General features: G+C 44.7%; 1 protein-coding gene across 1 annotated transcript; it reads left to right on the top strand.

Moving 5' to 3' along the window:
• The first annotated feature begins 8280 nt into the window (after positions 1–8280).
• Positions 8281–19033, top strand: STOML3 (stomatin like 3). The gene is made up of 7 exons (XM_069972103.1): positions 8281–8353; positions 11158–11261; positions 12974–13046; positions 13637–13719; positions 15315–15518; positions 16156–16290; positions 18739–19033. The coding sequence occupies exons 1-7, from the start codon at positions 8290–8292 to the stop codon at positions 18925–18927; spliced, it is 852 nt and encodes a 283-aa protein (XP_069828204.1). The 5' UTR covers positions 8281–8289; the 3' UTR covers positions 18928–19033.
• The last annotated feature ends 7232 nt before the right edge of the window (positions 19034–26265 follow it).

Below are 26265 nucleotides of genomic sequence, written 5' to 3'. Positions count from 1 at the left end.
ACACATCATGGAAAGAGCTTGAGGTAAGGAAGGGCACTCACACCTTCACACAGCAGGGAGCTGGAGCTGCAGCTGCATGTGAGTACATACAACGCATCTACACTATATGTAACGCATCTACAATATAGCGGTCTGATTCTATGTTTAATGCCTTTAGAGTGTGAACCAATGATTTACATTTCCATTTTATTTTTTTTTACACATTTGTTACATTGTTAGAGTGCAACGTATAACTTTTTATCTGCCTGTTTAGACTGGCATGTTACTGGCACAGTCGCTTATAGGGACAGTCCTTTAAGGGAACGATTGGCCATGCTGTGGGTGATCAGAGTACCATTAAGCCTTATAGACACATACATAATACAGTTCTAGCACTGAGTTTTGGCATAGACTGGGCAGGCTTTATAGAAAATAGGCCCCAAGGCAAAGTAGCCCAACCCTTCCCCTTCTTGCCATTTCTTTCTGTAATACCAGACAACATATCATCATCGTATAGGGCCAACATAACATCTAGTATCCAAATAATACTGATCAGCCATAACATTACAGCCAATGACAGGTTAAATGTATAACAGTGATTATAATGGATAATGGTCCATGGATGCCCTTATCTAAAACATAATAAGCTAAAATTATTATGTTAATTTGTTTTCCCTAAGACCCATTGGCATCACAACATATGGGGTAAATTCGCCCCTGCGAGCCCCTGGGACGAAGGAATATTTAATGAAAAAATAACAATTAAATTTTAATCCCCTCCTCCATGAGGTATAAATAGGCTCCACCTCCCCCTAGACCTCAGTCTAATTATAAAGAAACATAAAACACAGGGAGGGAGTCTTGTGATGCCAATGGGTCTTAGGGAAAACAAATTAACATAATAATTTTAGCTTCCCTTACGTCCCATTGGCATCACAACATATGGGGAATTAGCAAGCATTATCCCCAATGGGCGGGTTATTTATTACGTCCGCATTAAGAACAGATCTTGCAAAGGTTGTTCTTGACAAGAAAGAAGTATCCAGCCTGAAATATCTCACAAAGGTTGTCAAAGACGACCAGGTAGCTGCCTGGCATATGTCCTCAAGTGGCACAGCGGCACGCTCTGCCCAAGTGGAGGCCACAGCTCTAGTAGAGTGAGCCCTGGTAAATTCTGGTGGATCCAGATCAGCAGAAGAGTAACATAAGGCAATGGAGTCACAGATCCATCTGGATATTAAAGGTTTTGAAGCCTTTCTCCCCTTGTTCTTTCCTGCGAAAGGCATAAAGAAATTCTCGTCTTTACGAAAATCACCTACTCTATGTAGATAGATCTTGATAGCTCTGGATACGTCCAATAAAGAAAGATCCAAGTCTTCTTTAGATGATCCAGTAGGAGAAAATACAGGCAATACTATTGGCTGGTTGATGTTGGCAAATGAAGCCACCATAGGCAGGAATCCTGGAAGGAACCTAAGGATAACTTTGTCTTGGGAAAAAGTCACGTATGGAGGTGCGGAGCCAAGGGCTTGAAGTTCTCCAACTCTCTTAGCAGAGGTAATGGCTAGTAAAAGAGAAACTTTCAATGTTAACTTGAAGTCTACTTCCTCCCAAGGCTTAAAGGGAGGAAGACACAGGCGTCTCAACACAAAGGATAAGTCCCATGGGTGTACCTGCTTTACCAGGTTAGGCCTAGTCTAGCCTTAACAAAATTCTTTACCTCCAAGATCTGAAAGAAACGTGAGTTTAGGTGTGCAGAGAGGGCTGCTATCTGCACCTTGATGGAACTAGGTTTTAATCCTTTATAGAAGCCTTCCTGTAAAAACTCCAATGACTGTGGAGTAGAAGGTTTAAGTCCATCAATACTCCTGCTTACACACCAATCTTGAAAATCTTCCAAATCCGTGCATAAGATTTATTTGTAGTGCAACTACGAGCGTGAGAAAGGGTATACTATACCTTCTCAGAAAAACTAGAGTCCAATACGGTCCTCTCAGTCTCCGAGCTGTCAAGCTGAGGCTGGAAAGATTCCTGCACAGATGTTGACCCTGGAATATTAGATCCGGATGCAGAGGTAATCTCCAAAATTCCCCTCTGCTCATATTCATGGGCAGGGTGAACCATGCCCTCTTCGGCCAGAAGGAAGTTATTATTATCACTGACAACTGATCTTCATCAAACTCTGGGAATCATGGCTATGAGAGGAAAGATATACGCCAGCTGGTATGTCCATGGTATTGTCATTGAGTCCACTACCGTGGGATTGTCTGCCCTGTAAAGGGAACAGAAATTCCTCAGTTTGGCATTGCTTGCTGATGCCATGAGGTCTCTCTGAGGAAGCCCCCACCTCTGGGTTAACTGAATGAACACTCTCCTTGAGAGAGACCATTCCCCCGGTAATGTCAGGCCTCGACTCAGTCAATCCGCCAATATATTGTCGACACCCCTGATATGAATCGCAGAGAGTCTGGTTATTTTGGTTTCTGCCCAACAGAAAAATCTTCTCTACTTCCCTGAGGAGAGAAGGGGATCTGGTACCTCCCTGTTTAGGTACGCCACACAGGTCATGTCGTTCATCCGGATTCTGACTGCTCTCTGTAAAATAGGAGGAGAAAAATGAAGAAGAGCTAGGTAAATCGCTCTAAGCTCCCTCACGTTGGAGGGCAGAGCGGATTCCTGTTGACTCCAAGATCCTGCAGTCGTGATGACTGTCAGATGAGCTCCCCAACCTGTTCCTGAAGCATCTGTCGTGATGGTTATCCAGTGTGGTTCTGAAAATAAACTCCATGTTTGACTTGTCTCCACCACATTAGAGAATGTCTTGTTTGAGTCGATAGAACATGCATCGCATCCAAGTCCTTCAGTCCTCGGTTCCATACTGTTAGTGCTTCTCTCTGAAGAAATCTCATGTGCCATAACGCCCATGGCACCGCGTCCGCAGCTGAGGCAAGGAGCCCTAAAAAGCGCATTTATGTTCTTATGGATACCTGACGAGGAGGAATTAGGAATTAAGTCTGATTTCTCTATGTTGATAAGCCAACCTAATTGTTGAAGTATGTCCTGGACATAGTTCAACTTAACTCTCAGAAGATCCTGAGTCTGAGTCATAATCAACCAATCATCCAGGTAAGGGATAACTTTATCCCCTGTAAACGGAAGCGAACCATCATGGTGACACTACCTTTGTGAAAACAAAGGGTGCGGAGGTATTCCGGGTGGAAGGACTTTGAATTGTAAGTGTCTTACCTTCCCCTGGATTTGGATGGCGAAGGCTCTCCTGTGAGCCTTCAGAATCGGTACCTGAAGATATGCATCCGGTAGATCTATGGTGACCATAAAATCTCCCTCCTGGAGGATAGATTTTACCGATCTTATGTTCTCCATGTGGAAAGTCTTCTTTACGATGCATCTGTTGAGATATCGCAAATCTATAATAAGCCTACAATTTCCGGATGGCTTCAGCACTAGTAACACTGGGGAGTAAACTCCCTGACCGATCTCAGATAGAGGAACATCCTCTAGAGCCTCAATGGAAAGGAGGCGAAGAATTTCTGTCTCTAGGACTAAGTGTCTTTCTGGCTTAAGATTTCTTGACAGAAGAAATCTTGGAGGAGGAAGAGATGATAAATGAAGGACATAACCATTTTGAATAATATTTAACACCCAGTGATCTTTTCTTAATTCTTCCCAGGCAGGGAGAAACAAACTCAGACGTGTTCCCACTGGACAGCTTCTGCGTCAGAAGTCTGGTTTCTTGTTGGTGTCCTTATTCTGCTGCTTCCCGGAACCTCTTCTGGAATAGTTTCTTCCTCGACCTCTGTACTGGTATCTCCCTTTGCCTCGCTGAGGAGATTTTGCTCTGCGAAAGGAATCACCGCTCTTATAGGACAATGGTAGGGACTTCCCCTCCTTGTCAGACAATTCCTCCATTAATTTATCCAGCTCAGAGCCAAACAGCCTACCTGGCTGGAACTCCATATTACAGAGCTGAATTTTGGAGTTAGCATCTCCAACCCAGGGTTTTAACCATAGCGCCCTTCGGCAGCGGTTGAGAGCGTACTAGTTTTTTTACGCTAACCTGGTTCCCTGAGATGCATCATCGCAGAGGAAGTCAATGGCCATAATGACCTTTTTTAAGGAGCGAAGGACCTTGTCCCTGCTAGCTCTACCTTCCAATTTTCCTGGACCTTGGTCAGCCATCTTCTTAGGCTTCTAGAAACCTCAAAAGAAGAAATGGAGACTGCCCCTTGGGCTGCCGCTGCCGTATATGATCTCTTGAGGGCTACCTCCACCCTTCTATCCATCGGATCCTTAAGATTGGATCCGTCCTCCGCAGGCAGCACAGTACATTTTGACAGTTTGGCTATGGCCGGGTCCACCTTTGGAGGCTCAATCCAGTCCTTACATTGTTCTTCCTTGAGAACATATAAGGTCTTAAACCTCTTGCTCAAACCCGGAGCCTTTTCCGGTTCCTTCCATTCCGCCTGTAACATAGACACTGAAGTCTTACCCACAGAAAAAGCCCTAGGCTTTTTTGAGGAGGACCAATCCTATCCTCTTCTATTTCCTCAGGGTGTATTTCAGCTTGCACAGCTTAGCAGAGCTTGTGAATTCTATCAGCTGTGAAATACCCCCTGAATAATTCTTTCTCATTTTCAGAAGTAGAAGAGGTTTCAGAAGAAGATGATGAGTTAACTTCATCAATCACAGTAAAACTGAAAATGACCATAATCCTACAGCCATAAAGTAATATACTCAAAGGCTGGGAGTAGAGAGAGTAATACTCCATTTGGTCTTTAACTTAGGACACGGGCGGCGATTCTCATTAGCCGCTAAAGTCTTTTGCACATAGTCCTTGACCCATACAGCTACATCCTGAACATCAGGCTCCTCATAGGTTTAGGTCTGCATGAAGGACAGCGTACTTAGGCATTATAAATATTTTTAGGCATTCATAAATATTTTTATGAAAGAAAGGATGAATCTTATCTGGAAAAAATGATCCTCCTAGGGTATCCATAGCCGTCAGGTAGAGGAGTCTCACACTCGGTACATGAAGTGCTTCCTTAGAAGGTCTTTTGCCAGCAGCAGGACTGGTCTCCATTTCAGACATCTGCAAATAATCAATGTATTACAATACATATAAACCACTAGCCTGGCTAGAGTGATATCGGAAAGAGACACTAGGTGGCAGCAACACTTACTTTTAAGTCTATAGAAGAGAGATCACAGCACTTTGCACTCAGATGTTTTCTATTAGATCCAAATGAGCCACAGAAAATCCTTCCAGAGGAAGACAGCCAGACCTAGAGGTAGCAACAGCTTACCTTCTGCCTTAAACACACAGCTAATCCGGCATGCAGAGAGCGCGCGCCGCTGCCGGGCGCCGGAAGTGACATGACGCCGACGCCGCAGTGCTGAGACGCACGCAGCGCCGATGCGTTCCACAGTCGAACGCGACTGGAAGAAAAGCCAGCGGCTCGGGTGACACGCAGAGTGCGTTCCAAGAAGCACTAGGTAAGAAAAACTTAAAAGCTAAGACCTGCAGAAGCAAATATCAGGATACTACCTGGACACCGGCTCCAGCGGCATCCCAGCAATCATTACCTGGAGAGAAAACCTGAATGCAACAGGTTAACAAAGCATAAAAACGGAGGAGGGACAAAGTCCCCTAGGGCTAACAGCAACGAAGTAAAAAAAGACTGAGGTCTAGGGGGAGGTGGAGCCTATTTATACCTCATGGAGGAGGGGATTAAAATTTAATTGTTATTTTTTCATTAAATATTCCTTCGTCCCAGGGGCTCGCAGGGGCGAATTTACCCCATATGTTGTGATGCCAATGGGACGTAAGGGAACTACCTTATGGTGCGTTTACACAGATTTGTCTGACAGATCTTTGAAGCCAAAGCCAGGAACAGACTATAAACACAGATCAGGTCATAAAGGAAAGACTGGGATCTATCCTCTTTTCAAATCCATTCCTGGCTTTGGCTTCCAAAATCTGTCAGATAAATCTCTGTGTAAACGCACCCTCACTCTTACCTCACCCTGCTCCTCTGATGTCCTCCTGTGGCATCTCCGGGTCCTGCACTGACCCCTGCCCCTGTCATTTTTATGGCATTTTCCATGTAGTAAAACTTATTCTTCAGTCCAGTATAATTACAGTGATACCTAATTTCCATAGTTTTTGTTGATTTTACTTCACTTTTTTAAAATGTAAAACCTGTTTAAAAAAAATTGCATTGTATATCCATATTCTGTTTTCTTTCTACAAAGCTTTGTGTTTCTTAAAGGGGTTGTCCGGCGCTAAAAAATTATTCACAGAATAACACACATTACAAAGTTATACAACTTTGTAATGTATGTTATGTCTGTGAATGGCCCCCTTCCCCGTGTCCCACCACCCCCACCCGTGTACCCGGAAGTGTGGTGCGCTATACATACCTGTCATAACTGTTATGCTCAGCCAATCGCGGCTGAGCTTCGATGACGCTGCAGAGGGCGGCCGGCACTCGGGAAGATCCGCCGTCCGCCCGAAGAAGACGTCACTGCTGAGGATCGGAGACCGTGGTCGGCACGTGACAGGTATGTATAGCGCACCACACTTCCGGGTACACGGGTGGGGGTGGTGGGACACGGGGAAGGGGGCCATTCACAGACATAACACACATTACAAAGTTGTATAACTTTGTAATGTGTGTTATTCTGTGAATAATTTTTTAGCGCCGGACAACCCCTTTAAACTAGGGGACAAGCAACATTAAATTACATATACAGTAAACTAAAGTATTAAAGCATACTGTCAGAGGGTCAATCTATAGTACAGCTTGACTATGTCACGCCTAAAGCGAATGTACCACCAGGTACATCGATATGGGCTTTTTATATTCAATTTGCGGTCACAAAGCACTGGGGGGCCGGGCCTGCAAACCCCAGAGTGACAATCTCCCCTCCCCTGTGTGGCAGAGCTCTGTTGATTCTAATGGAGCCACGTCAGAGAGGGGAGGGGGTTTCGTCACACTGGGGCTGGCGGGCCTACCCCCATTGCTTCAGGCTGGGCCGGTGCTGGGGAATAAAAAAAAAAGAAAGAAAAGACCACAGCGCCGGTACCCCCACGCCGCCACTGACCTGTTAATGTAAAAAGCCCATATCTATGTACCTGGTGGTACATTCACTGGGATGCAGTGATGCTAAGTTGAATTAGCTCTGCATCTTTGAGTTTCCCTACGATATCTTAGATGGCCCCATGGAAAATACACAGGCCCTAGAATGGGAAGCGTATGTCCATAACCTAGGCAAAGAGCAGTATACAATAGGGACATAGTAAAGGGCACATCTGCAAAAGTAAGCATTTTTACAAATTAAAAGTATTTGCAAAATTTGCATCGTCTAACAGTTAAAAAAAATTAACAGATAAGAATACTTGAGCAGCAGCTTGAGCTGAATGAATTTACAGTAATAACAAAGCGGGGCACTTTGTTTTCTCTGTGCCGCTCCTCCCCAGGTGCTGGGAAAAGCTGGATTCACTCTTGAGAAACTGGGAGAAGTTTCCCAGGACTGGATCCAGCTTCTTCCAGCACTCATGGAGGAGCGGCAGTCAGTCAGGAAGCAGGCTGATAAGCGGATTCCAGTGAAAATGAAGCACTTTGCTTCATTATTATTGTAAATTTGAGCATTTCTAGCGGCAGCAGTGAAAGCGTTTGGCTGTCGTTGCAACAAATTGGCAGCCATGCACCATTCACATGTTTGGAGAGCAAAGGTTAACCCATCTGATCCAAATTGATAATGCAGTCAATGATGGGTATGATAAAAGTTTTTTGTGTACCTACCTAACTATTGTTGCAGAAGTCCTTCATGCTGTATCAGCGGTGGTCCAGGGGTCAGATTGGCTCCCAACCATGAGGCCTTCTGAGGAAAAATAAAAAAACAAAATTAAAAATTTCTTGGGTCCTAAGTAGGTTTAATGTTGGGGGGGGGGGGGGGGGGGGGGAACTACTAGTTCAGACCCCCTCCTTCTAGATAAGCGTCTAGGCACCTTCTCCATACTATAGAATTCCCAAGTTGCCTTTATTTATTTACATGTAGCTGGGGGTTGGGATGAATGGAATTGAATTGCAAAACCCAAACTGAGGACCGGGGTGGTGCTGTTTCTGGAAAAACGTGCCATGTTTTTTAACTAATTTAATGGTTAACATGTGGGAAAGCCTCTTCAGAGTTTAGACTAGGTGCTTCTGTCCTATTTTGTAATCTTGCGGTATTTAGCATTAATATATACAATGCATTGCACAAATGTCATCTAAACAGGAAACCATGGACGGGCATACCGAGTCTCGCCCTCCTACACACAAGCGGCAGGAGAAAGGTGAATATGTTGGTAAGTGCCCTCCACTGTTACCATGATGACTTCTCTTACAGGGATGCCTATACATTTTCTGATCAGCCTCAACTAGACCACTAGGAATGAGCGAATTTAGAGTAAGTAGGAACGAAGCGAAGAGCTTTGTTAGGATCGTCCGAAACTTTTGTGTGCCAGGAAGAGCTGGACCAAGTCCTGGGAAACTTCTCATGGTCTCCCAGGACTCGATCCAGCTTTTCCCAGCACCGGGAGTGGAGCAGCAAGGACGTTTCGCATTGTTCCTGCGGTAAATTCGCTCATCCCTACACATAAGCAATTCATGCCCCAGACCTAGGGAGTCATGAACCTGAGTTGGGGGCAGGTACACAGGGGTAGGAATTTTCACATGATGGTGACCATTGTATCAGCTGAGTAAAACCTGCCGCTTCAGGCTTAGTATTTAACCAATAGAGAACTAACAGATAAGAAGACTAAACACAAAAGAACATGTGTACCTTACGATATGTCATAGAGCTATGTAATAAAGTAATGGTAGCTGGTGAAACCTTACAGAGGGGACAACAAACAGAAATTCTCTAGAAACCCGGCAGCAAGGGAGAGGTTGGCTGTCTAGAAACCAAACTGACAGGCTGTGCAAGTATGACATAAGGTGGAGGGGATTGTAGATATTTATTACCAATAACAAAGCCAGATGACACTGGAGTTACAGTATACACAAGGAAGTAGTATCCAAATCACCGATATACGATATACTGTAGTAATAGAAATCCCATATCTAGTCCTGCTCCCAGAAGTGGTACAATTTTATTTAGCAGAAGCGATATAATATATATCTATATCTCTCAGCCTAGACAATGCTCTGTAAGCTAAACAGCCCTGACTCCAGGTTGATACATTGTTGATGCAAAGTATCAACCTGGAGTCAGGGCTGTTTAGCTTACAGAGCATTGTCTAGGCTGAGAACTGAGAGTAGGCCTAGCTGCATATGGCGATTTCATCTATATATTCAGCGTTTGTATTTAAAAAGCAAAGTTATACTATAAAGGCACCCTTATAGGGTACATATATCTTGTACAGTGGTGCCTTGGATTATGAACATAATTCGTTCCCGGACAGCGCTTGCAATCCAAATATCTCTTCAACCAAAGCAAATTTTCCTATAAGAAATCATTGAAATGCAGACAATTGGTTCCACACCCCAAAAATAGGTTTTTTTTTTTATAACAGGTAAAATGACTGAAACAAACATTTAGAAACAGCTTAATATGTCATATTATAAGTTGTTGTACAGTATAGCAAACAGCTTGTGGAGTATAATGTATAATGTATAGTAAGTGCATAAACCTGAAAAAACTGCAGTTTGTAGATACAGGATGGAACTGCACATTCCTGTAATGCTGTAGCGTAGTACAACAGGCTAGAATAGAGAAGCAGGGCTGCTGTCAGAGGTCTATGTGGTCACATGACAGCAATGGGGAAGGGGTGTGTGTTCAGCATGGACCAATCACAGTGCTGTGCAGGAGGACAGTGACAGAAACTTTTCTATACAGCAGTGTGAAGTGTAAGTGCAGGCAGATTATAGCAGCAGTGTGTACATCTGAGATTAAGTGCAGGCAGATTATAGCAGCTGTGTGTATAGCTGAGAGTAAGTGCAGGCACATTATAGCAGCAGTGTGTATAGTTGAATGTAAGTGCAGGCACATTATAGCAGCAATGGAGAGTATGGGAAACAAAAGGGCAGACAGAGACTGCAGGGAGCATGAAGGAATGAGCAGGGCAGATGTGGGCACATACATGCAGCATTCTTTGTCCTGGGAGAGAGGGGTTACAGCTATGAAGAGATTATCTCCACAGTCCTGTCCCCTGATGTAAGCCCCAGTCTGAAGTGGATCTGCTATGATTTGGAAGGTGAGGGAGACATCCTGACTCAGAGTACAGTGCTGTAGACCCCACTATGCAGACCATGCCCCTCCCCCACTCCCCCTCCCACCCAGTATAGGGAGCTCTTAAAGGACAAGTGCCATGAAAAACTTTTTCTCAGTAATTGAAGCACATTACAAAGTTATATAACTGTGTAATATGCTTCAATCACCTATCTGCCTCCCTTCCCTGTCTTTTCCCCCCTCCACTCCCCACCAGGAAGTGTCCTAACACACACAGACCTGATTACTGTCGTCACTGTCACCAGGCAGCTCCTTCTTGTGAGGATGAGTCATCTGCAGGAGGGCTGGTCTTGTCTGTTACAGCAGCCCCCCCTCCCCAGTCCAAGTGATGGCTTGCAGTTGTTCAGCCAATGGGAGCTGAGCAAGCTGAGTCACCTGACAAGGCAGGGGAGGGGGAGGCTAGTGTAACAGGAGAAGGAGCTGAGAGAAGAGCTTGGTGACGGTGACGACAGTAGTTAGGTCTGTGTGAGTTTCTTACACTTCCTGGTGGGGGGTGGAGGGGGGAAAAGACAGGGAAGGGGGGCAGATAGGTGATTGAAGCATATTACAGAGTTATATAACTTTGTAATGTGCTTCAATTACTGGGAAAAAGTTTTTCATGGCACTTGTCCTTTAAACCAAAGCAATGCTCTTAAACCAAGTCACAACTTTGAAAAACTGTGAGCTCTTCCTGCAAAGCGCTCTTAATCCAAGTTACTCTTAGGGTAGTTTAACACATACCGTATCGCAGCATATCTAAATAACTGAACACAGCATCTAATCTGCTGGGGATCCTGTACGTGTGAACGCACCCGTAAACCGAGCTACCACTGTATTATTTTTTTCGCCTATCCATTCCTGCCCTAAATGTTATAACGTGCTCCTGTCTGTTTTTTTTAGATGCCGGGAAAGGAGATCTTGGTGTTTGTGGTTGGATCATTCTAATCCTCTCTGCTCTGTTGACTGCCGTCACCTTCCCTCTATCTATCTGGTTCTGCGTTAAGGTAACTCCTATTAGAAGAATTATATTAAAGTGAACCTGTCGCCACTTCTGATAAGACTATTATAGTAAATACTTGTATTTCCCAATAAACTACGATTTTCTAATCTCTTTGCTAATACTGAGTTTCTCTGGAAATAACACCTAGCAGCATTTTGAAGGCTTTTTGGATTAGGCTTGAAATATAAGCCCAAAAATAAGCTCTTGTTACAGGGCCTTTCTGAGAAACACAGAAGATGTGTGTTGTTCCTTTCTTATTACAAAAAAAAAATTACAAATGGGTGTTACCATAAGGGTCCATTTACACAGAAAGATTATCTGCCAAAGATTTGAAGCCAAAGCCAGGAACAGATTATAAACAGAGATCAGGTCATAAAGGAAAGCCTGAGATTTCTCCTCTTTTCAAATTCATTCCCGGCTTTGGCTTCAAATCTTTGGCAGATAATCTTTCTGTGTAAATGGACCCTTAGGGACGTATCCACACACTCTCATACTGTCCTGGGATACATTGACTTGCAGGGAAAGATCCCATTAAAGGGGTAGTGCGGCGCTAAATAATTATTCACTAAATAACACACATTACAAAGTTATACAACTTTGTAATGTATGTTATGTTAGTGAATGGCCCCCTTCCCCGTGTTTCCCCCCACCCACGCCACCCCGGAAGTGTAGTGCTCTATACTCACCGGAAGCGTGTCGACCCCCATCCGCCATCTTCCGACAATGATGTAATCTTCGGGCGGCTGGCCGAACCGCTCCGACCGTCCCTCGTGCCGGCCGCCCTCTGCCGCGTCATCAGCTGCTCAGCCGCGATTGGCTGAGCATATTTGTGCCTGATGACGCGGCAGAGGGCGACCAGCACGGGGGACGGTCGGAGCGGTTCGGCCGGCCGCCCGAAGATTACATCATTGTCGGAAGATGGCGGACGGGGGTCGACACGTGTCAGGTGAGTATAGAGCACTACACTTCCGGGGGTGGCGTGGTTGGGGGAAAACACGGGGAAGGTAGCCATTCACTAACATAACATACATTACAAAGTTGTATAACTTTGTAATGTGTGTTATTTAGTGAATAATTGTTTAGCGCCGCACTACCCCTTTAACAGGGGAAATGGTAAAGCCCAGTTGTCAATTTATTTCTAAATATTCTGGAGAAAAAACATAGGAACTTATCATGGAAAGTTTGCTCCAGAATAGCTATTAAAGGGAAACTATCAGCAGGTTAAATGCATCTAGCCTACTGACACATCGCTATAGCATACAGGGCAATGAGGATGAAGGTAAGTTTCTTACTTTTATCCTTGGGGCAATTTTCACATAGTTTGTTGTTTAATCCCTATGCTAATTTGGTTGCTTGGTGCACTGGGGCCGCACTGTCTGCTGATATTCATTAGGAGGTGTGGGCCAGCTGGGGAAGGTTGGTGCACTGAGGGCAGTAGTCCCGCCCCCAGTGCACCAAGCCACCTAATAAGCATAGGGATTAAACTACAAACTACACAAAATCAGCAGAAATGTACCTTCATCCTCAGCGCTCTGTGTACTACAGGGACATATCAGCAAGTTAGATGCATCTCACCTGCTGATTAGTTTCTCTTTAAATTGCAAATAGAAGCATTTACTTTAAGCAAACCTTTCAGGAGAGATGACATGTTCTATCTGCAGGCTATAACTCCCAGCAATGTAGTGGTTTTTATTTGATTTTATGTTAATGTCTTAGATTATTAAAGAATATGAACGCGCTGTGGTGTTTAGGCTGGGACGCATCACCTCAGGAAAAGCCAAAGGACCAGGTATGATCTAACACAAGAGATGTCTTATCCTGTTAATGCTGGTATTGACTAGGCTTGATCGAACAGCGGAAAATGCTAGGTTCGATCGACCTCGAACCTAGCCGGACCTTCTGCATTTAATTGCTGATGCCTTGATGGTCCATGCAGAAGGAGGAGACAGCCCAGGTACCACCTGGAATTCCGGGATACAGTCTATTACCTAGGCTGAATCACAGAATTCCAGGTGGTCCCTGGGATGTCTCCTCCTTCCCCACAGACCGGAAAGGCATCAGGAATCAAATATGGAAGGTTCGGCTAGGTTCGAGTTCGATCGAACCTAGCATTTTCGGCTGTTTGATCATCTCTAGTATTGACTAGATGTAAATGCAACTTTAATCTATAGGTCTATGGCCATGTGTGTAGTTTTGCAATAGCTGGAGGGCCGCAGGTTCCCCATTCCTGCCCTATAGTACTGCATAAGTGATGGACTGTGACTACAAGCAGACAATCCAAAGCTATTATAGCAGCAGGGAACTTGTTTCTATAAAGACCTACTGTGAAGTATATATACCCGGGATCTGCCATAGTAACACTCTTCTCTTTGTACACAGGACTGATATTCATCCTTCCCTGCACAGATACTTTTATTAAAGTGGATCTCAGGGTTATATCATTTGCTATCCCTCCCCAGGAGGTAAGTGTGAAGAAATATGCCATTCATCACCTGTAATGTTCCTATAACTACTCAGCCCTACAAGGCACAGATCCATACATCACAGAGCATCCTCTATATGGGCTGAGTTCACACCAGCGTGTTTTTTCTGCTTGTTCTGCTCTGTTAATAGAGAACAAAAAAATATTGGCTTTCAGACCCCATTGACTTTAATGGGATCCATTGGGTTTTATACCTAGTGTCCGGTATTTTACCAGACAAAATAATGCAACGGGCTGTGCTATTCTGTCTGGTATTTTTTGATGGACCCTGCAACAGAGTCGCCCATGTCAGTGTGACTCCAACCTGACAAGCCAACAGTAATTGTAAAGTTAAGTCCCATACGTGCAAATTTTAAAATGTACCTGTAAAATGTACCTGACCCCAACCAATTGCTAGAATGAAGGGAGAAGCACATGGCTGAACGCTTCTCTTCTTATTCTATGTGTGAGTGACATGAGAAAGTCCCATAGACTTACATGAGGAGTTCATTTCGGTCACGTGCACAGAGCTGCAAAGAGAATGTGCTACTCCTGGCTCCTTCTAGTGATCAATTGGGGTCTGAACACCCAGACCTTGACCAATTGTGGGTCTTCCTCCTTACTGGGGCCCTTATGTACAGCACACGTTGCACTTATAGTATGACCACTGTTAAGTTGGATTTGTTAGAAGGTGTCTCATGCTATATGTGTGTGCACAGATGCCTGATACCATATGGGGACTGCACCAAGGGGCCTATACTATATGAGGACTGCACAGAGGGGCCTTTACTATACGGGGGCACAGAACATACCTAACTATTATATGGAACCACAAGGGGGCTTGAAACTATGTTGGGCACAGAGGTTGCCATCTACCCTTTGGCTGACCCTGGTCACATTATTGTTGACACTACCTCTGCCCTGTCGATGTACGGTCCAGTATTCTTCCCATAATGGTTTTCCTTTGTTCTGGTTATAATAAAGCCAAATCTAACATAACATACTTGCAGCTCTGTATAAATAGTAAATTTACAGTGATACCACCACTTCTTACTTTGTCATGATTGTAACAGTTGTTTTAATGGTTACCCATATGAAAGAGTATCCCTTTAAGAACAGCAGAGTCGTGTTATTCTCTATATCGACCATGGCTTGGTCATTTAATGAGTAGATATAAGATTTTCTTTCATTTAATTCCCCTCTTTACAACATTATATTGTCACTATCATTTTAATAGGTCATGTTTTAAGACAACGATCACCTGACATGATCGTTGCCTTTTAACATGACCTATTGCACCAAACGATATCGGCTAAGTATGGACGATAATTGTTAGGTATAATAGGATCTATGGGGGAGATTTATCAAACATGGTGTAAAGTGAAACTGGCTCAGTTGCCCCTAGCAACCAATCAGATTCCATCTTTCATTCCTCAGACTCTTTGGAAAATGAAAGGTGGAATCTGATTGGTTGCTAGGGGTTGCGGAATATGTTGCAACTATATGATTGAGTAAATAAATATGATATTAGTGTGTATGCAGTTTTATTGTTAAGTATTAAGTTGAATTTGCTTGTGTTTTTTTTTTTTTTTTTAGATCCTTACTAAGGATTCAGTAACCACCACAGTTGATGGGGTCGTGTACTACATGATTCACAACGCCATCAAATCTGTGGCTAACGTCAACAATGTTCACCTAGCCACTGCCCAGCTGGCACAGACAACGCTGAGGAACATCTTAGGAACACAGACTCTTTCCAGCATCTTGTCAAACCGTGAGGAGATTGCCCATAATATTCAGGTAACCCCACAAGATTGCCTTCTGTAGCTCATGTTTCCTAAAGGGATACTTCGGTGATTTTTTTCTTCTTTCAAATAATCTGGTGTCAGAAATTTATATAGATTTGTAATTTACTTCTATTCAAAAATCTCCAGAGTTCCAGTACTTATCAGTTGCCGTATGTCCTGCAGGAAGTGCTGTATTCTTTCCACTCTGACCCAATGCTCTCTGCTACCACCTCTGTTTGTGGCAGGAACTGTCCGGATCACTAGCAAATCCATATAAAATACCTATCCAACTCTGGACAGTTCCTGTCACGAACAGACGGTGGCAGCAGAGAGCTCCTCTGAATAATAAATAAATAAAAAAAAACAAAAGTAGAAAAAGCACATTGCTCAATGAATAGAGGAAAATACCCGCTGATTAATAATTATGGTTGTGACCCTTATCCATATATATAGGGATCTCTTAATTATGAGATATTTATTGTAGAACAAGCACATCTTTCAACAAATAAAGGGAAAAACCTGCTGAAAAGTATTATTTCCATATAAATAAATGTAGCACTTGTCCAATCGGTGTGATTGAACAGCTATAATATTAGGGATTGTGGATTGCTTCTCTCTGATAATATAGTTTCTTACTGTCTGTGTTCTAGTCAATCCTGGATACTGCTACGCACCAATGGGGAGTAAGTGTGGAGCGGGTGGAGATGAGGGACGTGCGTCTTCCTGTGCAGATGCAGAGAGCCATGGCTGCGGAGGCAGAAGCTGTCCGAGAGGCCAGAGCCAAGGTAACTGCCACGCTATATAAGCTATACAAACATTACCAATGTACACATTGTGCATAGGTCATCGCCGGTAATTTCACATCTACTGGAATTATGGTATATTTAAAATTGTTTTAATTTTTACTATAATAGTATTTTTACACTACCTAGATCAGTCATGTCAAATTCTGGCCCGTGGTGCCATTACTTTTGGCCAGCAACACTTTTCCATTGCTGTGTTAAATCTGGCTTTCCTGATGTTGCAGCAGATTATAATATGGGTGGTCCGAATGGCTACTCAGAGAGGGCTGACTACTATGTAAGACACTATTGGGAGGGCTGGCTACTATATCAGAAACTATTGGGGAGGGCTGGCTACTATTTAGGACACTATTGGGAGGGGGGCTACTATATAAGACACTATTGGGGGCTGCCTACTATATGGGACGCTATCAGGGGGCTGGCTACTATATTGGGCACTATTAGGTGTTCTGGCTACTATATGGGTCACTATTGGGAGGGCTGGCTACTATGGGGGGCTCTAATAGTAGGCCTGGCTAGTATGTGGGGCACCATTGGGAGAGGGGGGGGCTACTACATGGGGCACAATTATGGGATTACCTACTGCTTGAGGGATATAATGGGTAACTACCATGTGGGGACAAGTACTTTAGGATAGGCAGTGCCAGAAATGCCACATGCACTTTTCATTAATTATTAAGGTTGGCCCGCGAGTTTGTCCAATTTTTTTAATTTTGGCCCACTGTGTATTTGAGTTTGACACCCCTGACTTAGATCATCTAGGAAACGGTACAAACACTTAGGGTAGGTTATATGTAGAGATGAGCGCAACTCGGGCATGTTCATCCCTAGGGAGTCCGGGAAAACATGATACAGCCTATGGCCATGTTCCCACTGCGTAAAACACTGTCCGTTCTGTGACCCGGGCCGGTGCTACTGAAGACAGTACTGCAGTACCGTCCGGATGATCTTCATTTCTGGTAAATTGGGATGCAGGCGCATCCATGTGCGCCCGCATCCCAATTCACTGTTGCACACAATTGAGCGTGCAGCCGGAGCCACACTCTCCATTGTGTGAACTGACATGTTCTGTGTGGCCGCTATTCATTGAATAGTGATGAAATGTCAGTTTCTTGTGCAGAGAGTTGGAATCCCGGCTGGAGCATATACCCTGTGTATACGCTCCGGCCGGGATTCCATTTATTCACATACAACATATCTTCTGCATAGATCACGACCGTTGTTGCAGATTGCAACAATGGCCGTGGTTCATGCCAAAGATACGTTGTGTGAACATGGCCGATGGCTGTATAAACTAACGAACGATTGAACTTAAAGGGGTTGACCAGCGAAAAATATTTTCTTTCAGATCAACTGGTGTCAGAAAGTTATGTAGATTTGTAATTTACTTCTATTTAAAAATCTCAAGTCTTCCCATACTTATAAACTGTTGTATGTCCTGCAGGAAGTGTTGTTTTATTTACATTCAGAAACAGTGCTCTCTGCTGACATCTCTGGCCAAATCAGGAATTGTCCAGAGCAGCAGCAAATCCCCATAGAAAACCTCTCCTGCTCTGGACAGTTCCTGACTCAGCCAGAGATGTCAGCAGAGAGCATTGTTTCTGAATGTAAATAAACAACATTTCCTGCATGACGTATAGTACCTTGTAAGTATAGGAAGACTTGAGATTTTTAAATAGCAAATGCAAATATGTCAAGATGTGGGCATTTTTGGGAGTTTTTCTGGGTGTTCCTCAGCAGATCGTATGTGGTAGAGCTTAAAGTGGTACTCCAGAGTGGAGGCTATTTTTTGATCTGCCCGGGGAGGAGTTGGCTGAGAGAAAAGAAGTTTACTCACCTCCCCGGTTCCAGCAGCATGTCCCGTATCACGGCGCTCCGGTCCCCGGTTCCTGGCCGTTTCCTGGTGTCTGACGCGGGCCTGAGACGTGACTCCTCAAGCTCGCTCAGCTAGTCAGTGACAGAGGCGGGATCTGAGCGGACTTGAAACGGATCCCGACTCTGTTACTGACAGGTTGAGCGGGCTTGAGACGTTACATCTCGGGCCAAGTCAGACACCAGGAAGCGTCTGGGAACCGAGGACCAGAGCACTGTGATACGGGACCCGCTGCTGGAACCGGGGAGGTGAGTGGACGTCTTTTCTCTCAGCCACCTCCTCCCCAAAATAGCCCCCACGCTGGAGTACCCCTTTAAAGGTGCCCCACAAATAGGAAACCAAATGTTGATCTTTGAGATGAGATGTCAACGTGCAGCGCTCTAACTGTTGCAAAACCACAATTTTCATCATGACTAGACAACTAAAGCTTTGGCTTTCCAGGCATGTTGTGATTGTAGTTTTGCAACAGCTAGAGGGGCGCAGGTTTGACATCACTGGCTTAGAGTCTATAGACTCCAGTGGCTATGGTATAATAATACTTGTGTCCACCATTACAGATTGTGGCAGCAGAAGGTGAGATGAATGCCTCCAGAGCCCTCAAAGAAGCCTCCATGGTGATATGCGAATCCCCCGCAGCTCTACAACTGCGTTACCTACAGACCCTCAACACTATTGCTGCAGAGAACAATTCCACAATTGTATTCCCAATCCCTATTGACCTATTTCAAGGCATTATTAAGAAATGATCAGCTAGAGGCCTCAGGCTATGTCAGAGGATGATATCATGTAATATTGGTGTACATAGAGGGTATCCATACTGCTCATGTAAATAATGCTATATGTAAAAATATATTGGTCCTTGTATAGAAATTTAATTCGCTCAAAAAGTAGAGGTTGCTGCATAACTTTTCCATGTATGTTCTAGATTTCAAGACTCAGTGGGAAAGATTAAGGCTATGTTCACACATTGGGGGAGATTTATCAAACATGGTGTAAAGTGAAACTGGCTCAGTTGCCCCCGGCAACCAATCAGATTCCACTTTTCATTCCTCACAGACTCTTTGGAAAATGAAAGGTGGAATCTGATTGGTTGCTAGGGGCAAGTGAGCCAGTTTCACTTTACACCATGTTTGATAAATTTCCCCCATTGTATTTTTGCAGCTGTTAGTCTATAATGATAAAAATGATAAAATAAGAGATTTTGTTTGCCCTCAAAATTACAGCTGTTCTAAAAGATGGCGGTCAAACGACCAAAAGAAGACGGTGTGTGAACCTAGCCACACACTATAGAAAAAACAAAGGGCGACAGCGCTCCATGGCGAGGATCAGAAGGGCAAGGTGAAAAAGGGATAGGGGTGCACGGCAACCCTCACCTGATGTGGTTGTGCAAAGGGAGGCACAACACTCTGCAGCGTATATATCAAGGACCGCAGCCACTCCCGATATCCAACAGGAAACAATGATGCAAACAACCTCCAACTCCAGACTACACGGATTATGGGGCGCAGGTCCAACTTGAGATCGAGGCACAGTGAGTAATAAAAATATATATTCTATTGTGGAGACTCAACGCGTTTCGGAACCGCACCGGTTCCTTTCTCAAGAGTCATGAACTCTTGAGAAAGGAACCGGTGCGGTTCCGAAACGCGTTGAGTCTCCACAATAAAATATATATTTTTATTACTCACTGTGCCTCGATCTCAAGTTGGACCTGCGCCCCATAATCCGTGTAGTCTGGAGTTGGAGGTTGTAGCCACACACTGTAAGACACATTACGGCTGCCTAAGATTATTCACATTTATTAGTAAAGTCAAAAAATAAAATCAACACCTACTATAGATTTCTGCTACAATTTGTACTATTTTTTATGTAAAATAATGCACTTGGGGTGAGGAAATTCTCTATCCAAGTATCATATCGGCAGTTCTGTGTTCGCAAAGACTGCTGGGGAGAAGGATTTAGGGGTAGTGATTTCTGACAGCCTTAAAGCTACTCCGTACCCACAATCTGACCCCCCAAACCACTTGTACCTTCAGATAGCTGCTTTTAATCCAAGATCTGTCCTGGGGTCCGTTCGGCAGTTATTGTGATAAAAACAACTTTTAATCTTGCAGCGCTGTGTCTAACTGCCGGGGCTTACATTTGTATATGCATTAGGCTGGCACCACCTCTATGTCCTTCCTGCCCACCCTCCTCATCATTAGGAATGATCCAGGAACATTTACTGCTGTTTGAGCTTTGCACAGGTGTATTAACGATCCAGCCCATGTTCATTATACACACAGGTGGGGAATAGGAAGCAATCTGGAGTATTCCTAATGATGAGGAGGGTGGGGAGGAAGGACAGAGAGGTTGTGCCAACCTAATGCATATATAAATGTAAGCCCTGGCCGTTAGACACAGCGCTGCTAGATTAAAAGTTGTTTTCATGACAATAACTGCATCCCCTGACGAACGGACCCCAGGACAGATCTTGGATTAAAAGCAGCTATCCGAAGGTACAAGTGGTTTGGGGGGACAGATTGTGGGTACAGAGTCGCTTTAAAATGAGTCACAAGTGAGAGGTAAGTTGGGGGAAAGATCAGAAGTAACTTGAGAAAATATTACTTCACTGAAAGAGTAGTAGATGCGTGGAACAAACTTCCAGCAGATGTGGTTGGTAAATCTACAATAACAGAATTCAAACATGCCTGGGATAAGCATTTATCTATCCTAAGATAATAAGAATGGAAATACTAAAAGGGCAGTTGTTTTCATGACAATAACTGCATCCCCTGCCGATTGGACCCCAGGACAGATCTTGGATTAAAAGCAGCTATCCGAAGGTACAAGTGGTTTGGGGGGGGGGGTCAGATTGTGGGTACAGAGTCGCTTTAAAATGAGTCACAAGTGCAACCAGGCAGTGGGGAAAGCAAATCGTATGCTGGGGTGTATAGCTAGAGGTATAAGCAGTAGGAAGAGAAGATTGTGATCCCGCTGTATAGCTAGAGGTATAACCAGTAGGAAGAGTGAGATTGTGATCCCGCTGTATAGCTAGAGGTATAACCAGTAGGAAGAGTGAGATTGTGATCCCGCTGTATAGCTAGAGGTATAACCAGTAGGAAGAGGGAGATTGTGATCCTGCTGTATAGAGCTCTGGTGAGGCCACATCTGGAATACTGTGCCCAGTTCTGGAGACCTCACCTACAAATGGATATTGATAAAATAGAACGGGTTCAAAAACGGGCTACAAAAATTGTGAACAATGTCAGGCATAAAACATGTAAGGAAAGACTTTTGATTATGTCGCCCCTTTCTCTTCTTTCCTCCAGCCTACCCAGAATTAAATTCTTAAAGGGGTTATCCAAAAACAAAAACAAACCACAGACACTCCATACTCACCATCCCTCCGGAGACGATCGCCACTTAAATCGCCCGCTGGCCGCGTCTCCGTCACCTCCAGCCACTGTCCTGCGATCTCCCTTACTTCCGGGTTCACGGGAGAGAAAAGGCTGCTGTGTGCTTGCGCACCGGCAGCCTATTCATTGGCTGGAGCGCATCACATGGCTTCCGGCAAGCTTAGCCAATCAGGGCTGAGCAAGCAGGAAGCCATATGATTCGCTCCAGCCAATGAAAGGGCTGCTGGTGCGCACGTGCACCAGCAGCCTTTTCCTCTCTCATTCACTTTAGCAGAAGACTCAGAGGAGGAAGAAGACCTGCCCCCCCCCACGGCTCTGAGGACATCGTCACAAGATGGCGCCCGGGAGAAGAGGACAGGGGTCAACAGTAAGGCCCCGTTCCCACTGAGCAAAACCAGTGGAATGTTCATTCTTCAGCGCGGACAGAGCAGGAGCGCACCTCCCATAGACTCCCATTATGAGCGGGAGGCTAACGGCATTCCGCGTCGGAATTCCGCTAGTTTTGCTCAGTGGGAATGGGGCCTAATTGGGTATGTATGCTTTATTTAACTTCCGTGGGGGGTGGGGGTTTTGGTCGGGAAGGGGGCCAGACCGGTTATTTACACACATTACAAAGTTATATAACTTTGTAATGTGTGTTAAATAAGCTAAAGAAAAATCGTGGGAGTTGTCCTTTAGGCTCTATTCACTTCAATGGAACTGAGCAGCAAAACCCCGCCCAAGTTCAAGAGTGGTGGTATCTCTGGAAGAAAGTGGCCATGTTTTTGTAGCGCTGGATAACCCCTTTAAGTATGTAAAAGGACTAAATAAGGTTCAGGAGGGAAGTGTTTTTAGAAAAAAACTGAATACAAGAACAAGTGGACACAGTGAGTGGTAAGTTGGGGGAAAGATCAGAAGTAACTTGAGAAAATATTACTTCACTGAAAGAGTAGTAGATGCGTGGAACAAACTTCCAGCAGATGTGGTTGGTAAATCTACAATAAAAGAATTCAAACATGCCTGGGATAAGCATTTATCTATCCTAAGATAATAAGAATGGAAATACTAAAAGGGCAGACTAGATCAGGGCCGTTTCTTGGGCCGGGCGACAGCACGGGGCGCCGCCAGCTAGGGGGCGCTAGTGGCCATCCCATGGGACCTCACCCAGCGGGGTAAATAGCGTGCCAGGCCCCCCCCACCCGCATCCATATAGCCCCCCCCGAGCGTCAACCCCTGCACTTGATGCAGCTCGCCCCCGCCTCCCGACTGCATCCCCCCTGTACTTCGCTCATCCTCTGAGCGCACATCACCTGCTGCTGCCGCCGACTGCTCTCGTCTGCTGCCATCCCCACCGTCCGCAACCCGGCTGTGACCACACTCATCTTCTGAGCTTCTGAGCTCAGGCCGCCCAGCATCCCGGCTGCATCCCCTGCGCACATCACATGAACAGGCCGCCGCCATTGGACGTCATCTCTCCTTCCAGCAGAATCCAACCCCGCGGTGACAGGCTGGAGAAGATCCGAAGTTAGAAGGACCCGATCCATGCCAAGATTAGGTGAGTATAATTTTATTTTTTGTGCTGGGCCATGCAGGGGACAGTATAGCAATAGGGACAGAGCACAAGGGGACAGTAGTACAATGGGGACAGCACAGCATAGGGGGACAGTATTACTATTGGGACGGAGCACAGGGGGATTATTACAATGGGGACAGCACAGGGGGACAGTAGTACAATGGGGACAGCACAAGGGACAGTATTACAATGGGGACAGCACAGGGGACAGTATTACAATGGGGACAGCACAGGGGACGGTATTACAATGGGGACAGCACAGGGGGACAGAGTTACAATGGGGACAGCACAGGGGACAGTATTACAATGGGGACAGTATTACAATGGGGACAGCACTGGGGGACAGTACTACAATGTGGACAGAGCACAGGGGGACAGTACTACAATGAGGACAGAGCACAGGGGGACAGTATTACAATGGGGACAGAGCACAGGGGGACAGTATTACAATGGGGACAGAGCACAGGGGACAGTATTACAATGGAGACAGGGCTCAGGGGGCATTATTACTATATGGGGACACAGCAGGGGATCCTACATACAGGGGATCCTACATACAGGGGCAACCCACATACCTACTGACTCCACTGCACATGACACAAAAATGTGGAAGGAAGTTGTTGTAAGTGCGGACCCTAAGATGTTTGTCTGGCAGGTTCAGAAGAGATAAATTGTGGCTGCAAGAAATCATCAAGGTGGTCTGGGCTGGATGGAGAGGAAAAGGAAAGTGACGCAAAAACGTCACCTGTGAGTCACTGAATGGGAGGGGTGGGGGGCGCTTCTATCAAGATTCGCCCTGTAGTCAAAATTACCTAGAAACTACCCTGGACTAGATGGACCCAGTGCTGACAATCTTTTATGTTTCTATATTGTTTTTCAATATACACAATAAATGTAAAGGAAAAGTGATTCTCTCACCAAACCGCCGCAATCTTCGGGTAATGAAACCCACTGTACTCCAATGCTATGGAGCACTTATACTCACAGAGTCGACTTGACTTCAAAATTCTTTTTTATTTTCTTGTATAAATGGATGCAGCATACAAAACTAAACATGCTCACAGCTGATGTGCCTCTCACATCCGGACGCCCAACTACGCCCTCCTCGCGTACGTTTCGGAGGATACAGACTCCTCCTTCTTCATGCGCCTCAAGTCAAGTCAAGTCAAGTTTGAAGTCAAGTCAAACCAGATAGTTTTTTTTTTTTCTCCACAAATTAGAGATGAACTCTGGGTGTCCAACTTGTAATCAAATGGTCATAGAGTAAAACTAAAATAAAATCTGCCGTTTTCCTTAAAGGACAACTCCCATGTAAAACTTTTTTCCAGTAATTGAAGCACATTACAAAGTTATATAACACTGTAATATACTTCAATCACCTGTCTGTCCTCCTTCCCTATCTTTTCCCCCCTCAACCCCCACCAGGAAGTGTAAGAAACTCCTTCATACCTAATTACTGTCGTCACCAGGCTCCTCTATCAGCTTCTGACGATGAGTCATCAGCAGGAGGGCTGCTCTAGCTCCTGTTACACCAGCCTCCCCCTCCCCTGCCTGGTCTGGTGACTCAGCTTGCTCAGCTCCCATTGGCTGAGCAACTGTAAGCCATCTGACATTCTGCAACTCAATAATGACCCGTGACCCCCTCCCCCATACTCCCTCCTGCTGCCGAGTGGACTCGGTGAGTGTGTGATGTCACTTGCTTATCTTTCTCCTCACTCCCGGCATGTCAGCTACACAGACCCCGTCTTATCTCTCCCCTGCTGCCCTGACCTAATTAGGGACAGCGATCCTGCAGAATGTAAACCACAGTGAAGTGAAAGTATGTGTGTGCAGCTTCAGTGTGTGTATATAGCAGCCTGACTGAAGAGAGCGAGAGAGGGGGGTCATGTTTAGTGTATGATGGGAGTTGTAGTGAATGGAGGGGCAGGCACTTGCAGTGTCACAGCAGGGGGCTGGCTTGTCACAGCAGCCAAAGTGCATCATGGGAAGCTGAAACCAGGAATAAATGAAGAACAAGACTAGAAATCAGAAGGTACACAGACGGTGGGAAATTCAAACCGTTACAGCTCAGGAGGGATGATAAGTAAAAAAGCTATGTTTCTGATTGGTTTTTGGCTTTTTTTCCTTAGCGCGGGAGTTGTCCTTTAAGGGTTATTATGGCTATCAATATTGTTTAATATTTGGAAAGAAGTGCTTTACAAATAAATAAGAACCATACTTGCCTGAACCAATTCCCTGTTGCTTCCTGCTCCCTCTTGTTATCCCGGCAGCCAGTCACTGTCTGAAGCGAGTCTCCAATGCAGTCAGTGACTGGCTACGCAGGCAGTTTCTTCAGGGATGGCACATTACAGAAACACGAAGAAACAGAGAGCAGCAGTGATCAGGAGCCACTGCAGAAGTGTGGGATCAGGGCAGGTGAGTATGGTTGTTTATTTTTATTTTTAAACACCCTAAGCTAAATATAAAATTATTTTGATCACTCTTCATATCAAAAGAATTAGAGTTATGATCATCTGGCTTATTTTGCTGCATCTGGTTGCGCAGGAAATACTCATCCATTCAGTAAAATCAGAAAGTCTAATGATCTGGCCAATGCAAAACTGAAATGTAATGTGATTTTTAATAAGGCCCATCTCCGGCAACATTATAAGCGCTATGTGGATCCAGACGATCGAATAATGTTGGGCATTAAGTATAATTTCAGTGTCTGTAAGTGGATAAAATGACATCAAACTACACAGATTAATGGGAATAACACAAGGTTTATTGCAGACCACAGTGAGTTTGGGTCCAAGTTACAAATTATTTTGTCATCATCGTCATTGTGTAAAAACAGATGGGCCGCCATTACTGCCAAAGAGAAATATCAAACTTGAGATGGATTAAGAAGATGTAGTATGTAAACATTACAGAGCTGTCGTTTGCCGATATACATCATTATTTGCATAGAAATTCAGTGTAAATATAAAACATTTACCCACATAAACCAAATTTTCACCTTTTTTAAGGGTTTTTCCCCTCAATTTACACATACAATAGATCTATATAAAAAGCTTAGTATCATGACCAAAGCTTCAGCTGTCCAGGCATGATGGGAATCGTAGTTTTGCAACAGCTGGACAGGCGTGGTTTGA

This window comes from Dendropsophus ebraccatus, chromosome 5 (genome assembly GCF_027789765.1).
Source record: "Dendropsophus ebraccatus isolate aDenEbr1 chromosome 5, aDenEbr1.pat, whole genome shotgun sequence".
In the NCBI taxonomy this organism is placed as follows: Eukaryota; Metazoa; Chordata; class Amphibia; order Anura; family Hylidae; genus Dendropsophus; species Dendropsophus ebraccatus.
The sequence above is the reverse complement of the archived record's forward strand: the minus strand, read 5'-3'. Positions and strand labels throughout refer to the sequence as shown.

What these genes read in the sequence shown, in the direction of transcription:
- STOML3 (XM_069972103.1), top strand. Translation starts at nt 8,290, where the DNA reads ATGGACGGGCATACCGAGTCTCGCCCTCCTACACACAAGCGGCAGGAG. An exon ending in GGAGAAAGGTGAATATGTTG is followed by an intron (nt 8,354 to 11,157) that starts GTAAGTGCCCTC and finishes TGTTTTTTTTAG; the next exon opens with ATGCCGGGAAAGGAGATCTT. An exon ending in AGATTGCCCATAATATTCAG is followed by an intron (nt 15,519 to 16,155) that starts GTAACCCCACAA and finishes TCTGTGTTCTAG; the next exon opens with TCAATCCTGGATACTGCTAC.